At 43.7% G+C, this 17,876-nt stretch overlaps 1 protein-coding gene across 5 annotated transcripts in view; it reads right to left on the bottom strand.

The window, feature by feature from the left end:
* The window catches only part of LOC135912012 (WD repeat-containing protein 47), a 206,149-nt gene that overhangs the window by 17,035 nt on the left and 171,238 nt on the right, over positions 1-17,876 (bottom strand). For all 5 annotated transcript variants that reach the window (XM_070520944.1, XM_070520935.1, XM_070520936.1 and 2 more), the window contains 3 exons: positions 10,522-10,739; positions 8,369-8,538; positions 4,481-4,654 (listed from right to left, as the gene is read on the bottom strand). In XM_070520944.1, the coding sequence (XP_070377045.1) occupies positions 4,481-4,654; positions 8,369-8,538; positions 10,522-10,739 (562 nt within the window). The remainder of the gene's footprint in view (positions 1-4,480; positions 4,655-8,368; positions 8,539-10,521; positions 10,740-17,876) is intronic.

Genomic DNA, 17,876 nt, shown 5'->3' on the forward strand with positions numbered 1-17,876 from the left:
TTTCCCACGCCGAGAACAGCAGAGGTCGCTGGTGGCGCCAGACGGGCATTGTCCTTCGATAACGAGCATGGCATACAGGTTTTCACAGTTAAAATCCTTAGATGGCCGTGTTCGTAGAACATGAAACTGTGAGACATTCTGGAGGCTGAGTCCCGACAGCAGCACAAAAAAAGTGACAGAAAGAGTGCAGTGCTGTTCAGTATAAACGTTTCGACTTGGTCTAGCTGTTCATTACACGCAATGTATGTAGCTCGTAGCTTGGTCCGAGTATTCTGTGCTGATTATTTACGCGTTCACACGAAGAAGATTGCTAAGAAAAAAAATTTCTTTGCATAAACATTCTAGGTGTATTGCCAGATTTTATTTGTGTCTATCATGTGCAGGGGTGGGAGGCTGCTGCCCCCTAAAGTGAACTGACTGGAAGATACTGCCAGAGGCTGAGGATATTCACGACACCAATGAAGTCTGCCAGCACTGCTTTACATGCCTCAAGGAAATCCTGTCTTCATCTAGTGACAGCCGCGATGAAGCAGATGAGGCATTCCTTCAGGAGGAAGCAATTTACAACTTGAACAGGTACGTCCACCTTTCTTCTGATGTTTCACCATTGAAGCCACCATCTTCCATTCACAAACGCAGCAGACAATGTTATAGAAAGAGAAAACAGACCGAGATTGGAAGCATCGTGGTGACGAAGATACATTCAACTTTAAGTGCTGCATATGGAAGCGTCAGTACACCTGAACCCTCTGTGACAGAATGGCGTCCATGCGCTGGCTGGTTAAATAGCCTGAAGCACGCGTACGAGGTTTCAAGGTCCTACCGAGAGCGCCTCGGTCTCTTAACCATTGTGTCACCAGAAGTTCAAAAGAAACCCGTTCAAGAGGCAATCCCAGCTGTCACAACGTACATGCTCAGAAAGGCCTGAAATTGGCGTAAGAAGCATGGAATGTGGTTCGACTTTGATCCATACATGAAGTCAAGGTTAAGCCCATCGGATGTACAAGCTGTGCTCGACTACTTCACCAAGGATGAACTTGGGTGCTCTCACCAGAGACTGAACAAGGACATTGCAGACATCACAAATGGCCAGAGGGAGCATGTCTCAAAGTGGTTTATGATACGTTCTATCTGCGAGACATTCCAAATGTTCAAGGAGCTCACTCCGAAAGTGCTATTGCGCTGTCAAAGTTTTACAGCCTGCATCCAAAATGAGTGCTGCTCGCACCACAAGAGGTTTGCATTTGCGTTTATTGCGCTAATGCCAAACTTTGCATCTCCGCGCTTGGGAATGTAACTGGCATGGAAATCTCATTGGAAGGCATGAAAGCATTATGCCTGTTCGGCTCCCCAACCACAGAGTGTATGTTAGGTGAATGCGAGTGCTGCCCATGGAGCGAAAGCCTCACTTTGGCCGGTCTGGGAATGGTCGAAGAGGACGAGGTCACATTTGCTGTTTGGGAAAGCAGTAACTTGATCAAGAAGATGTCGTCTCCAACTTTTTTGTGAAAGAGTTTGGCAAATGGGTGACCAAATGGATTACTCGCAAATACATACGCTGCACTCAAGCTGTGGCTATTCATGAGACAAAGAAGTGCAAGCAATGCGGAAGCATTGTTCTGCATTTTGCTTTTGTGGAAAACTGGACTGTCCTTCTCTCAAATGAAACACAATTGTACCATTGACACAAGGAACAAATCTTCATTTTCATCTGTGTCGCCACGACAAGGAAAGAAACACATAGCTTTGCTTCACACAGCTTATGACAGCTTTGCTGTGATAAGCGTCGACATGCATCACGACGCAGCGCACACCTGCTACACACTAGGCAGAATGCACAAAGTGTTAGATGAAAAAGCACCCATCTACTGTCACATAAGGTATGTCTGAGATAGTGCAGCGAGCCATCTTGTATGAGTTGTGCCATTCCAAGTATACATCTGCAAGGTGGATATTTTCTGCTACCGGGCATGGGAAGGACGCCTGCGACGATGTGGGTGGACTCCTAAAGCACTAAGCTTCCCTGTACAACCTGAGGTTGGAAGCGCTGCCTCCATTCAGTCGGTACATGAAATGGTCTCCCAACTTAGCGGCAACATCAAGAATGTGGCTCTGCTGCATGTGCCTGCTGCAGCCATTGAGAAGCATCATCAGCAGAAGTAAATGGAGTGGAAGTCAGTACTGTATGCACTGGGAATTCACTCATGGCTAGCCAGCCGACGGTGAATAAACCCTCTTAAATACGAACTCAAAGGACATGCAATAAATCTGTTCAAGCACCACACAGAGTTTGTTTACTTTTGCCTCCCAAAAAACAAAGTAGAAAGCATGTTCTCTGCTCTTGACACAATAAGAAACCAGGTAAGCCTTCCTTTATTTGTGGCAAACCTTGCCTTTTATTTTTTTTTAAAGAGAGTAAATGTTAACAAACTGGAACAAGTCATCGTGCCACTAAAGCCAGCACACTCAACATGAGTCACTTTGGCCCATTATATTTTGTGAAAGCAAATGAGGAAACATATTATTGCACCCATGTTTTAACCAACATAAGCAGACATCCACCCAAAATTTTTTCGATAATTGGAACCAGAGTTCTTTCTATCTTATTTTTTGAAGATGAGTTTTTTTTTAACTTGTTCATTTACCTTGCTTTTTCTTCTCTTTTGTTTCATATGGGATATTTGCATAAATATTTGCATAGATATTTTGCATAAATGTTGCGAAGAGGACGTTTATGTTTGACACTTTTTTCAAGTTTCTGCGTGAAATAGGAATCGCGCTAAGACACATCAAAGTTAAAAAATTTGTCTGATATCAGGCATGTTTGGAGTTTTTTACATTTTTTAAATTTGTGGACAGCACAAATAAACGCATGGAACTAATTTACTGTGAAGCGTATTAAAATGAACAGAAAAGGTTTTTGATGCAATGTCTTTAGTTTGCATTTAATTTGGCTGTGAAATCGGAAAATTTTGCGGTAAGCAATAGGAGGATGCTTGTGCCGCCATTTTCAAATATTTTTTTTACTTGCTGGGAATGCTTTTCAGGAATAAAATTTCGGTTCTAAGGAGTTTGAATATTTGTACATGACATATAAAAAAAAAACAGACAAAGCAAAAACATCAAGCAGACAGGCATGTTTCATCTGTCGTGGAATCACCCAACGGTGTCGTGCTCAGGCTAGGTGGGAAGCAAGCCATATACACTCAGGACACCTGAAGAGCAGTGTGAACACGATGAACGACAAAAGTAACAGCAACGTACTCAGGCTCGGAAGGACCCAGCTCAAGGCAACATCACATCGGTCTATCGGATCAGGTGATACCACAGTTTCACTGGCCAACCACCTCCACAGCGTAGATTGGAGCACCTCCCCCCCCCCTTTTTTTTATAGTGCGAAAGCAATTATACAGATGCTCAATGCACAAAAGCACCGTGAGCACCGCCGTTGTTGGGCTGTCCCACCCTATGGCACATACGTAGCTCATATGCAGAGGGTCAGAGAGCCTCCAGAGACGCAGAGTGCATTTGCCTGCAACAACGATGAACTGAAGTTGAAACATCCTCAACGCTCCGCTCGACTGAGTCGGTGGCAGAGCCAGGGCAACGTTCTGCCTTCCGCAGCTAGCATGAACATTCTGAGCATGGCACTATAAGCACACTAGCATTCCTACTGAGCTGCTGTGTGCATGCACTACTTTGAGCAGAACGAGCAGTAATCGTCAAGCTAACATTATATAATATTTCACTGGGCGCTTAACGCCGATTTCCCATTGGTCTCATCTCATGCACCATCAAAGTATGACGCCTGCAACGCTACTGCCGACTATCATCATGCCAGCATTGCGAGACGTCTGGCAGCTGCCAGGGCACTGTTCCTTCTGCCCAACAGGAGTTGCCTAGCATGCTGCATCCCGCCAACATGTCGCACCCACATATAGTTAGAAACCGTCCGAGCAGTTCGAGTGCAATGCTAAACCTTGCTATCGCTGTCAATGCTTTACCCTTTGGGTGAAACTACTAATTTTAGGAATTTGTACTAGCACAACTAAATTCTGTATGCCAGTGTCATGCCAATCTAATCTGCCCCCACTGACTGAAAGCAGATACATTTGTTTTGAAGGCGTATATTGAACAAGCCACAATTTGGTCACACAAGAATGACACAGTCATCAAGTCAGAGCCAAATGTGAACATCAAAGCGTTGTGCCATAGTTAAATAGTAGATAAATTCCAGTGCAGCATACACTGTTGCATAAGCAGCACAAAGTAAATGCGCTGCTACATGTGCTGAAATATTCAACAGCATGATTCAGAATTTCAAATTTGCATCAGATGTCATATATCTTGTGATTACTGGTAGGCATGAGTGGGGAACTTTACTTGAATCTGTGGTTGTAAACCACTTTGTTGTAACGGATTAGCAGTTGCAGCCCAATATCAGCCCACTTTGCTGCAACCAAGGCAGAGGGCAGCTTACCCGAGTGACCAGACAATGCCTGGAAAGGCGTGGCGGTCTCGCAGTCAGTGACGTAGATCTTGCAGTCTCCTGCTCCACCACTGATGAGCAGGCTTGACCTGTTGCTTAGGTCCTCCACAAAGCAGACGTCACGGACAGTACCATCATGCATCGTCAGCTCTGCCTCTCCACCAGCTGTTCAGGAACAATGTGAAATGGCAGAATTCGATAATGACAGTAATCAAAGGGGGAAGGGGTTGGTTAGTATGTATACTGTCCTCTTTATGAAAGTGTAGATAGTACTGTGTTCCTATTTGAATCGAATTATGAGTACTAACGTCCTCAAACTGCACAGTGGATTATGAGAGATGCTGTAGTGGAGGGCTCAAGAATAATTTTGACCACCTTGGGATTCTTTAATGTGCAAACAAAGCACAGTACACCAGTGTTTTTTTGCATTTTGCCCCTATCGAAATACGGCCACTGCAGGAGGGTATCAAACCTGCAACATCATTCTCAGCAGCAGAATGCCATAGCCACTGTGCTACCGCACAGGTTGTTTATATATTTCTCATGTGTGTCCTGCCCAGTGTGCTGCTTTTTGAAAGACAGCTTGGTGATGAAAGAGAGCTAAATGTACTCTTTCATTCAAAAGTTTTGCTTGCCAGGAGTGCTGGAGTAGTTCCCCTACCTGGCCTCTCATACAGATGCCACACACGGACATATGTATGCACAAAGACAGTGGGCTTATAACTTTTCAAAAAAGCAGTCAACGTTATAATAGCGAACTGCCAGTTTATGACTTATTTAATGCCACAGGGAAAAAAATAAGAATCCTACATACAGCATGAAAAATTACTACACAGGCCCACACTTCAAGTAAGTAGCAATGTCTCAAATAATCTGGCATGGTAGCCCAGTGCCAATGGCATTGCGTTACTAAGCTCGAGGTTGTGAGTTCAATACAGGCCACGGCAGTCACATTTTAATTGGGGTGAAATGCAAAAATGCCTGTGAGGGTACTTATATTTAGGTGAACGTTAAAGAACCCCAGCCCCAGCCAGTCCCAGCCAGTCTAAAAAAATATGAAGTCCCACACTACGGTGTGCCTCATAATCATATCCAGTTTTAGGACGTATAATCTAAGAATTTAAGTTTTATTTTAAATATCTCAAAGATAAATGCCCAAATGTTCTAATGCAATTTTTCACTGCTACAAGGTGACACGCATCACAGCGGCATTTCTTATAGTAAGCATAATTCTAAGCCACACCAGTGCGTATATAATTATTCGAATAGAAAATAAGTCTCTCATACTAACAGCCACTGGGTATCTGTCACACATAATGCCTAATATGGATTATATCTGCATGTAAAATAGTTATAGAATACAGGAGCAGGAAGATAGGATAGAAGAGACTGCTTTTTTGCATTACATTGTTTCATTTGAATGAACACCGACTTCACCATGACTGTTTGCATGCGTGTCCAGTGAAGCTCAAGACATTTAAAAATATTAAAAAAGAGAGACAGAGCACTTGCTGCTGAAAGATTCAGCTGCCGTGTCATGTCATTACTCTAAATAATACAAAGCATATTAAAGAACAAAACCTACATATCTTACATCGTGGATAAGTGCTCATTGTATATGTAGCCTGCAAGAAGGGTGTGCCACTGAGTCTAATATATTTTCTGGACCATTTGTTGTTTTCCTTTTAACCTGTTTTAAGAGAACATAACTTGCCCTTTGCAGTTTCAGGAGATGTTGTGCGAAGTGCATATTCCTAAACATACAAAGTACTAGCGGCAAAAAAAAAAAAAGTGTTTATGAGCCATGAAAACACTCACAAAACTGCATTTACATGTCATATAATGTTGAACACATGATGTTGATGCCTATGCTATGTATGTGGGTCTTTTCCTTTTTTTTTCAGTCTGGTGCCTGTTTGATTGTTACTATGCATTTGGCAAGCTCCCATTTGACAGGAAATGTGAGGCGCCTGTCAATAATATGTCAAAACATGAGTCCGAACAGGAGGTCTGGAATGAGTAACGAGGTTGATTTGGATTGCAAAGGGTCAACTGCCTGATATGGCTTTGTTAGTCTGCAAATGAATTGAAAAAGCAAGGACATGTGTTGTGTTGTACCTCCCGCCTGTCCTTGCTTTTTCTTGCACTTCACTTGTAGTATGTCATACCAACAAGGCCGAATTTCTACCCTTCTTTGTCATTCATTACAGAGCTCCAATTCACATTAAAAAAAGGACAGGCAAGTTTAAAGTGTGGGCACCAGCAACATGTGTGATGTGTCAAATAGGTCAAGCTTTTGCATGCCCTGTGATCTCTGCACCTAGTAGCCTGCAGAGGGGCTAGATTCAGATATAACCAAAGAGGATAAAGGGTTAGTCGAGTTCCTGTCACAGGGGAATGTAGTAATCTTGATATACAGCAATGTGCCTATAAAAGTACACTTTCCCGTAAATATGGCAATAATTTTATAGTAATCTAACGCGAACCTCTTTTCAGAGAAAATGAGTCGGAAAACTGCCTGCCCATTACAATTGGATGCCAAACGAAAACCACGCTGGTTTAGCAAAAGCGTTGGCAATAGCCTACCGTCAGAACTGTCAGACGCAAAGTCATCACCATCACAAAATTGGAACAGAGCACGTTTTTGCCAGGGCTACTGGTGGTTTATTTTCTGTTTGACTACGATCTAGAGCAGTATTATTGGCCAATAACTTTCGTAGATACTACAGCGAGATTTTGCGCGACTCGGCACCGAATACATCGGCATAATTGGCCGCCAGCATTTCTCAGCTGTGCTAAGCTCACTATCTGCACACAGTGCCAGGAACGCTGTCGGCTGTGTATTTCGACAAGTCTAATGCTGAGTCTCGCAAAAGTGATAGCAGTATCCAAAGTAAACACTCTGGATACTCCCTATCATCCCTGCAGTAGCATAGTATCATGTATAGTAGTATAGTATAGTAGTGTGGTAGTAGTAGTATCATAGTATCATCCCTGTGTGCTTGTTATCTGTGGCCAATGAAGCGCAAATGGCGACAACAATGTGCCACTTTCATTATGAAAGCTCGTTAAAAGAACTCCTGTCTGTGAAGGTAAATTCGCACGTCTTGTTTTTTCTAACTGCGAATGTGGGGGGTGTGCTATATTTTTCTTTTATGAATTTGCAGCATGTTACATTCAGGTGCACTTTTACGTTGCTACTTTAAGGCCGTGAAAATTGTGTGTGTGTTAGATTTGGGAGCACGTTTTGATCAGGTAAATCTATGTGCTAACTTTAACAACTGTATCATCAAACTGAGATGTATGCATCATAGACGACAGTGTGAGTACTGTGTGGTTTCTTACAAACAAGTACACACCATGACCAAATGATGTTCGTGCCATGTAGTCGAAACCTGAACACTCGGAAGTGTAATCTTGACAGGTGAAATTTGACCACATTTTTCTGTGCACAAATTTTAAAGGTGCCTTAAGCTGACTTGAACTTTCTGAATTTCCTGCCTGCCCTTTCTCTCTCGTATCAGTGCCAGAACCCTGGGCTTACTGTATGCTGATATCACTATATGGTATGCCTGAAGCAAAAAAAAAGAGACGCCATGGTGCTCTGGACATGACCAGGAATGCAGAACCTCCATGTAGCAAGAACAAGAGCACCTCAAGCAAGGGCCTCTGGAAGTCATTTGGGTACAAGGGGGCAGAATAAACACTTGGTGCATTGAGAATGTTCTTCCACACCCATCTTCAGGGTTTATCCTCCTCCTTGTGCCCACATAGTGCTTGTGTAAAGCTATTGCACAGAGTTAAACGAAGGCAAATGAAATCTCAACAAAGCGGATGCCCAACAGAGCGGGGAAAAGGGGGGGAAGGGGCAATTCTCACTGTCAAGGGCACATGTCTCAGACTTGAAGCGCATCAGCTTGATTGTCTTGTCATTGGAGCCGGTCGCCAAGAGGTCCCCAGTCTGGTTCCAAGCCAGGCAATAGATAGAGCCCTTGTGATGCTTCAGTCGCTTGAACAGCACAGTGGGCTGGTGGGCCACGTCTCCTTCCCTGCAAATCAACAAAGAGTAACTTGAGTCACTGCAGTTATTGGTACAAACTGACATGTCCCACACATGTACTGACACAATGCAAGGAACCTTGAAAATCCAGGGATGCAAATACATACAAATATGTTCTTATTTGTGTCATGGTGCCACCTAAACCCACACAAGCACTCCCAAATGCAGCTGTATGAATGGTTTGACACTTTCATGTTGACCATAGCACAAGCCATCAGCGGAATAGTTAGAGTGCTCTTACAGCTCAAAATAATGACATCCCAGATCTTTAGTTAAAATTGGCTAGGTAGGTTGCTTGTTGGTTCTAATATTGATTTTTTTTCTCATCAGCACTTTGAAACTTCACCTTTTCAACTAAAGTACAATTGAACAGCTGTGGCTTCTAACCACAACTACAGGTGCCAGCTAAATTGAGCATATATCTTTGACAACATGTTTACCTGTAACAAAGATGGGTGCAGTTTTAAGTGGCACTCCGCTCTATGTAAAAGAACCTCTGAAACCAAAATTTTACAAAAACAGGGTAACAAATGTTTGATAAAAAGTTGTTTTAAGCAGAGTTCAGTCATCCAAATTAGACATGAAAATGAATGCTTGAATTTTAGCAGCATATCTGTAGCTAACACTAAGTACTAGGGAATCAACCTGCTTGTTTCACTGAGTGAGGGGTTCCTGGCATGTAATAGCACCACCAGTGTTGCTGGTGTTCGTTCTATAATTAGCTTATTGAGTCCGGCACTTCACAACACAGAACTCACTTTTTTTTTGCCATAGACAGCACAGGACTTCATATCACACAAGTAGTGACATTTACTATAAGCAAAGCTCCACTATATAGGGTGTCTCACATAATTTGAGCCAAACTTTAAAAATATGCAAATTCCATGTCGCTGGACAAAACCAAGGTAATGTTTGCCGTCGCTTGAAGATAATCAAATTATTTTTTACATGCTGCTTAATTACATAGCCTTAATTAATTAGTCAACTTCTCAAATATTATAATTAGATGGAAAGTGTCAATGAGAAAATTGTACAGCAAGATGAAAAACTACCGATTCAAAATTGCTGCATGACTGGCTGCTTGAGGCACTTTGCATGTATTCGCAGGCTGCTCTCATGCTTGGAAGAACACTTTTATTAGACACCCTCCATCTCCACCTCCCATCTCCCTTTCATCGCAGGAACCCGGCCCTCCCACAGCCTCCGTGGACCAAGAAGCACCCCAGGCACCACACAGGTGCCCTGACTGTGACATGGCCACGCGGCCATCCGCAGCACACCTGTTTTGGGAGTGCCAGCGAACCGCTCAGCAGCGGGACCACCACATGAGGGCGGTGTCGTCCTACGAGGTGTCACCACATGAATGTCGTCCTACGAGGAGTGGATTAGACCGGCAACTTGCTCGATGGATTCCGACAGGGTCATTCTGGACTCGCTCTTGGCTTTCCCCAAGGACACGCAGCTCCTAGGATGGCTCTGAATATGCCTCCCCCCTCCTCTTCCTATTCCCCATTATAGCCCTTCGAGCCATCCCTCAATACATGCATCTTGTCATCATCATCATGCAGCACGTATTGAGCAACAAAAAGATGTATCGGGGGTTTTTCATGTTGCTCTATAATTTTCCGAGTTAAACTTTTCATCTAATTATAATACTTGAGAAGTCAATTAATCCATACTAATTATGTAATTAGGCGGAATGCAAAATATGAGTATCTCCAAGCAACTGCAAACATTACCTTGGTACTGTCCACTTACATGGCATTTGCATATTTTTGAGGTTTGGCTCAAGTTGCGTGGGACACCCGGTATATGCAGCAAAAATATAATGAGGTCTAGTATACTGTACAGTGTTCTTGCATTCATACCAAACTATGATTACGCACATTCGTCGCACAAATGTAGTGATGATGTACATAGCTAGAAACTAAGAGAAATTTTAAGCCAAGCCAAGCAGTAATGGGAAACATGCCTGAGGTCAGTGATGGTTGGGTAGCCACAGATGCGAAGCGTTTTGGAGTTGGAGCCAACAGCATAGAACTGCCCACTAGGATGGAAGTCACAGGCACGCACCACCTGGGCATCCTCCAAGTTGGTGACCTGCACGAACTTTGGCTTTCGTGGCTCATCAGTCGCATGTGCCGCCTGCTGCTGCTGTTGCTGGTTTTGGTTTCCATGATTCGCAGAGTACTGCATGTAAAGAGATACAGAAACTTGCATGAGAAACTAATTATTATACTGCTAGGCTGACTTTTGCAACATTCATTTAGTTACCATATTGTGGAGCAATAACAAGGGCAGGTTAACAAAGCACAGGTGATTGATGGCACACCCAGTATTTGACTGCAATCATAAAACCTGCCTCTGCCTAATCAGTGTTGCAATTCTTGGGTCATTGTTCAGGAATTACAGCTGCCTATTTAAACCTGAATACCCTGCTGTAAGTCAAGACACATTTGTAAGGGTCAATACTTTCCACACTTTTAAACACTTGTCACTGGCACATTGTTGCATAAACACACCCTGCATTGCAGGTTTACATTTAACTTAGCTGAAAAACTCCCCCACATAGCCAAGATCGCAACAGTGTTGAAACATATAAAAACTTCCACATATAGCCAAGATCGCAACAGTGTTGAAATATATAAAAAATACAGCCTTTATAAAGTAATTTCAAAACAAAACACAAGGCCAGAAAAAGAATAACAAGATTTTGTCTTGTTCTTCATAAGAATTTCTGAAATCTTGCCATGCATGAAGACGAAAGACAGTGCAACTGAAAATGTATTTTTTTCAACAACTGATGTCAGCTGTAGTGCCATATAGCAAGCTGAATCGAGTCGACCCCCATTATAACAAACTGTAATAATCCAGTGAGAAAAGTTTGTTACATCTGCCATTCTACCCAAAACTAGGTCTGTGGCATGTTGTGAAAAGACGGGACTTTGCATATACTGCATTCTAGTGTTTGATTATTGGAACCTGAAGACTATTGGGGAAAAAAAAAAACCTATTTCCGCGATAATTGTACAAACACAGCTAGCGGCGTGGCACGCTGTCCGCCGTTTTCTGTGCACTGGCTGTCGACAAATGTCATTTTCTCTAGTTCCCCGCGCAGCGGCAAGATTTTCCTACCGGCGAAAAGAAGAGCTCACGCGATATTTATGGGCGTTCCGGCAAGCAACCCTGCATGCCGGCCGGCCCGAGTGCGTCGTCACCGCCGGTGCCGATGGTACGAACATTTGCTACGGTCTGCTTTTCATACGAAATCATGGTCGATACAAATAAACCAACGTCTTATTTTTTTAATAACCACTGTCAAATCTTTAGCACCAGTGAGAGCTATGATACGAGGAAACTACGTTCAACTATGAGCTCGCGCATGGATGTCGTGCTGCATTACATGCGAGACGGCTCGGGCACCGTGTTTCACAGCCTATGCATCGCGAATAGCCGCCGCCAATCTTCTTCAGTGTGCGCATTGATGAGGTTAAAACTATGTTGCTCTCAAGACGATGCCATATGGGATTGTTGTAAGTTGTATTTGAAGTGCCGTACACTATATGGCTCTGAAACGAAGTGGATTAGCCATAGAGGCATCCTCGGCACCTGTCGGCACCGAGCCGACAGCGGTGCGTGGTTGGTGCGTGGCCATCCCAGAAACTCCCAGTTACAACCTATTTGATCACAATGCTGACAGAAATGACTATTTTTTTTCGCCACCTATTTTGAGTTTGTACACGACTCGAAATAGGTGGCAGGAAAAAAGAAGAAAAAGATATACCTTAAAGGGACACTAAAGGAAAATAATAACTCGACGTGAACTGTTTAAATATCATTCCAGAAACCTCGCAACGCCTGTTTTATGCCAAGAAAGGACTTATTTGCGAGAAAATGGCATCTGAAGGGTGCGAATACCTTTTTCAAAATTCACATCTCCCGCCAACCAACCGGGGGAGTGGTGACGTTGCATGCGCCCTCACCACCCTTTGCTGCCATCGGTGAGTAAAACGGCGCCCGGCAGACGGCGACACCGAGCCAACGATTCGCCGCTGCAGCTGCTTTTTGGTCAAGTGACGTCGGCGGTTCGGGCATCCCGCAACATAGCATGGAAGTTGAATTCTCTGCCACTTGGAGTTTGTGCAGGTTTCGCGAGCCAGCAAAACTAGCGCAGCACTACGCGATAATGAAACTGCTGAAACGCGAAAGCGTGGGCGGCGCAGAGTCGAGCGAAAACGAAACCTTTCGACCGCCCGCGTCGTTGTCACGGTCAATTTTACCGAGTTCTTCTAAAAATAAAATAGCACTGATAAGCAGCATTTTATTTTGTCTTACAATACAATAATGTTTTTTGCAACGGGTGGTTCAGTGCAAGTGACATAATTTAACTGAGGAGTGCTTTCGTCGTCGGGCAAGTGCTTGAATGTATCGGGGGAGTCTCGAATCATGTCCTGCATTTACCTCAGTTTCTCAATAATTAAGGCCCTGTTAGCGATAATATTGGCGCCTTAGAGATTGTCAAGCACTAATCTATCACTTTAGTTTGACTTATTATCTGCCTTTAGTGTCCCTTTAAGAGGAAGCTCTCGCTCGGGGGTTTCTATCCAAATGCATGAGAAAGGAGAAATCGTTTTTCTCGGAAACCGGTGCACCAAATTTGATTAGGTTCGTTGCACTTAAAAGAAAAATGTTAAAATCTAGTGACTGTCGGTTGCGTATTTTCGATTTACATTGTCAATTTTTTTTAAAGAAGGTTCGCAAATATAGCTAATTTTCTGAAAACGAAACTATCATGTTTACAACTCTGTAACTCAGTTATGAAAAATGAAATCGCAATTCTGTGAATTGCACCTAATAGTACATCTAAAGCGGGCAAAATACGTATACATGGCTCTAAAATAAACCACTAATATGCGAGTAGAACGTTTGCAAAACACCTGTGAGCTATGTAACAACTTCGCGTAGGATATAAACTGACAAATCAAATTTGTACATTTTGGGTGCTCTAACGGATGCAGTTTACAGAACTGCGATATCTGTGCTTGGTGCAGAGTTACGAATTTGTAAACTTCATGCTATTTCTTTTCAAACTTACAATTTTTTTTTTAAATACCCTAAAAAATCTTCAGACCCTAAACCAAAATTTCACTTCCAACATTCACTAGAGTTTAACTTTCTCTCTCAAATGCAACAAATTTCATTAAAATCGGCGCAGTGGTTCTCTCAGAAAAGCGTTTATGCATTTTACATGTATCTGAATAGGCGGCATCAGAGTTGGGTCGGAGCTAAAGCTTCCTCTTAACACATCATGGGCAGTACATACAGCAATGAAATGACAGCTAGTTTGGCAAGCTGAATTTTTAAAATACCATTTTAAAAACAAATTCTAAAGTTTGATATAAGTGTGACATACAGTGAAGCCCCGCCCACGCCCTCATAACAGCCAGCCACTGTTCCTCCGCGAGGCTGCAAATAGTTCGTGCTTCAAACCACAAAAAATAAAGTTATAAGCGTGTAATTTTGTACGTTTTCACTCGTCTATTATAGCGGAACGGTGATCACCAAATTATTTATTGAACTTAAATAAAACGCTTGCTTCGCTGCAACTATTTATGTCAAGTTTCACTTCAGTTGGCAGTGAAGTTTCATGAGTAAAACAGGGTCAGCAATGAAATGAACTGTACCGCGGACTTTTGAAGAGTGAAATGCTCAGACTCCATACACTTTGTCTGTGTTTGTTGTACACCTCGTCGCTTCCGCCGATAAAAAGAATTCAAGAACAGCAGACGTTCCGGAGGTATCAAGTACGAAGCCATTTTGAAATGATCGCATGACGACGATTTTGTCTGCTTCTGTGATTGGCTGGCGGAGTAACAACCTGGCGCGGTCCGTGTGCCTTGGTTGCCAACTGCTGTTTTTTTTTTAAGTTGTAGCCTACTATGCGGGAACACACTCTGAAAGCAATGACATATAATTAGAACTGTACTCCCTGGAGCATACACGAGCATATAACCAATCGCATTAACAAAAGTTGAGCCAATAAGGGTTGTTTTACTGAAAGGAAGAAAAGCGTGAATATATAGCATTGTCTCAAATAAGTGCGGGGGCTCAGCTCCTACATAAACACCCATATCACTAACAAAATTGTTCCCTTTCGAGTTGATGACGTGGCATTTACAGTTCAACTCTTCTAAGTGAAAAACACCGACTACAGCGTCTAAGACCTCGTGCCGATACTTGCACTTCAAAGCGACCTCAGCTACAGAATTAAAGCATTTAAGAGGGAAAATAAAGAGAAGAATATACAATCAGATTCCTTTAGCACCATGTCACAAAATTTGGTCGATGATACAATATTGATTTTTTTTTTTCGCGGAATAGTGGTTACTAGAAAATAGCATTTACAGTTAGTCATTTTAGAGCATTCCGATTGCTCTGCAAAAAATGCGAAGTTTTCGCATTCAATCTTTATTGAGAGAATAACTGGGCAGTAATTCGGGCTACTTGGTCAGGCATACTTGAAACCTGAGTAGCAATAAAACGACAAGAACGGACATAAAATACGACAGATAGTTTTGTGTGTTGTCATATCTTAATTATGCGCATCCTTCTTAGAGCTACTCATATTTCCAGAATCAATTGGTTTTATTAATGATAATTAACCTTCATTATCATTGTTACGATGTGCTTGACGTGATAAAGCTTAGCTGATGTCGTACCTACCTCTGAATTGTTTAACACTATGAAATTACCGGTAGAAGATGCCCCAAGTTTAAAGAGACCGACAATTGTTCAGACGGTGACTTGAAGTTGTGGTGTTAACGGAAAGATTTTTGTCTCAGAATGATGAAAATGAGCATATTTTATGATAAACGAGAAATTATATTTATTTTTTTTAACTGGTGCCGAACGCTGCACAAAATGACATGAGCTAACATAAATGTACATAATTTTGTTCTTGCTAAGGTCAATTTCTTTCATATAAATAATAAACAAATTCCTCGATAGCATTACTTTTTCTTATCCAGCAAAATTACCTTGCTAAAAAAAAAGGAGTCGTTGAATATAGGTTGTTGCATATATTAAGACACCGGTGCGTATAACTGGCCACCGACAAATTCGGAACGTGAAAGCAACTAGCTGACAAGGTGAGCCACTGCCTCCCGGCAAAACACAGACGCAAGCATATTAACTGAATGGCCCGTCTCAATCAAACAAATATGCACGCGGTTGGAGATTCACCGAGAAAAACAAGCCACCTCGCGCTCAACATCCCAGGTATGCGAGTCTACTTCGATTCAGTCTTTCTAGAACGGCACCGCAACGCGCTGGCCGCCACGACAGAAACGGAGGCGCCAGTGAACGCGCGAAGCTAATTTCGGTTCAGCTACGCAAGTAGGAATGCGTCCCGGCTCAACGCATCGGGTGCCACGAAAGCAAAACGGGCGCCTACAGCCGACAGCAAATGCGCGCAGGATTCCTCCACTAGTGACGACACCGGAGCGCCTATAGCTACGCCACGCGCGTTAACCCACAGCAGTGGCGGCGACTGTCAAGGGCGCGCTGCCAGCCGCCATCGTGAATATTCAGCCGCGACGGATAGAGACAGACGCACAACGCGCGCGCCAGCCCCGCTCGTTTCGTGCACGGACGAACCAGCGCGACTTCCGATCCGATTCTATTCTAATCACTGCAGCCACCGCGACAAAACCCTCGAGGCTCCGGAGCGCGCGCGACACCTGCAGCCGGTGCAGGCCAGGGGCCCGGCGTCACGCTCCGCAGGCAAATATGTGGGTCGCATATCCGGCCCAGGGCGCAACCATGCGCACGTACCGTCGGCTTCGAAGTGACCGTGCACGGTAGACGAGGGACGGGAAGAAGCGGCGCGCGCGCGCGATTCTCTCCCCGCGGTGGCCTCGGACCACACATCGTTCGAGCCGCTTCCTGCGCGAATTAAGCCGCGACACCGGATCGTTCGAAACAGGTCAGGCGGTAAATGCGGGACCGCCTCTCTTGAACCCCTTTGTTCCCCACAAGAATATGAATGAAAGAACATCAGCGCGAAGGGACAGGACAACCGAAGAACACAGTACAAGCGCTTACTACCAACTGAAACAAATTTTGTTGGAAACGCACGCGTACTCGCGTATAGCATATGAACCACAATGCGTGCACAGGTCGAAAAACTAGCGCGTCATCATCTTTTGTCCTCTACCGACTACAGATACCCATCTCAGAACTGTTGTACTAGCCTGTAAGAGGCGCGGACGAGATCGCATTCGCAAATTATATCCTCCTTGTCCCTTCGTGATTTTCTAAACATAGATAGCAATGAAAACACAGTTTTCTTGCTTTAGTTTCATTTATTTAAAGGTATGAAGAGAGGCAAAGCCAAACGTTTATCAAGGCGCGGAAAACGTCATTTTTTCACCTAAACTACAAGACATTAATTATGGGCTACAACACGCGCATATTTGTTAAGGGACACAATTTAACAATGCCGTAGGTAAATAAACGGTTCAGGGCGATAACTGAATTTGTCACGCTCCTTAGCCCTCAGATGATGGAAACGTGACATTGAGCAGGAGTGGCTCTGGGCGAGAGGGGGAGCGGCCGACCCACCAAAATTTGCAGTCGTCTCAAAGAGCTAGTCGGCGTCGGCACGAGTGAAACATGCGTGCGATCGTGACCTTACGGTTAGAGCATCGGGCTGCCGTGCTCGGAGTTTGAGGTTCGATCTCACCATCGGACACTTGAATTTTATCTTGATCGAAGAAGCTAAAAGCGAGGCGATACAAGAACCTACCTACAGCAAAATGCCAGGGACGTGAGCAAATTATAGGCACGCATGAAAAAAAAAATTCGATCGGTACACGCCATTATCCTTTCCATTCTAGGCCAATAGCTTTAAATGAGACTGCCTGAGCACCTTCAGATATGCAATGCTGAGGGGGACAGGGCTGCAAGGCGCGGCTTGCCGTATACGTGACATATCAGCACCTGTAGCATAAAAAATTATCTTGAAACCCAGCGAGTATTCTATATGCTCATCGGCTCGACTGCATCGAGTTAGTTCGGACTAAGTTTGTGCTGTCGACCTTTTTCTCTACCGGGCGCATCAGCAACGTCGGACGCTGTATACCTTCGATAGCACCTGTACATTCTGAGTCACGATTTCGACATCATTTGCTCCTATACGAAACGCGGTCGACTCAGCGTGTATGCTTCACCTATACTGAGTTCCTTCAATGAATGTTTAAGTACATTGATGTCAAGGTGTACTAAGATAACTCCTGTAGATTCGCGATACTGCCCATACCGAGCAAG

Source organism: Dermacentor albipictus, chromosome 1, assembly GCF_038994185.2.
Source record: "Dermacentor albipictus isolate Rhodes 1998 colony chromosome 1, USDA_Dalb.pri_finalv2, whole genome shotgun sequence".
Taxonomy (NCBI): Eukaryota; Metazoa; Arthropoda; class Arachnida; order Ixodida; family Ixodidae; genus Dermacentor; species Dermacentor albipictus.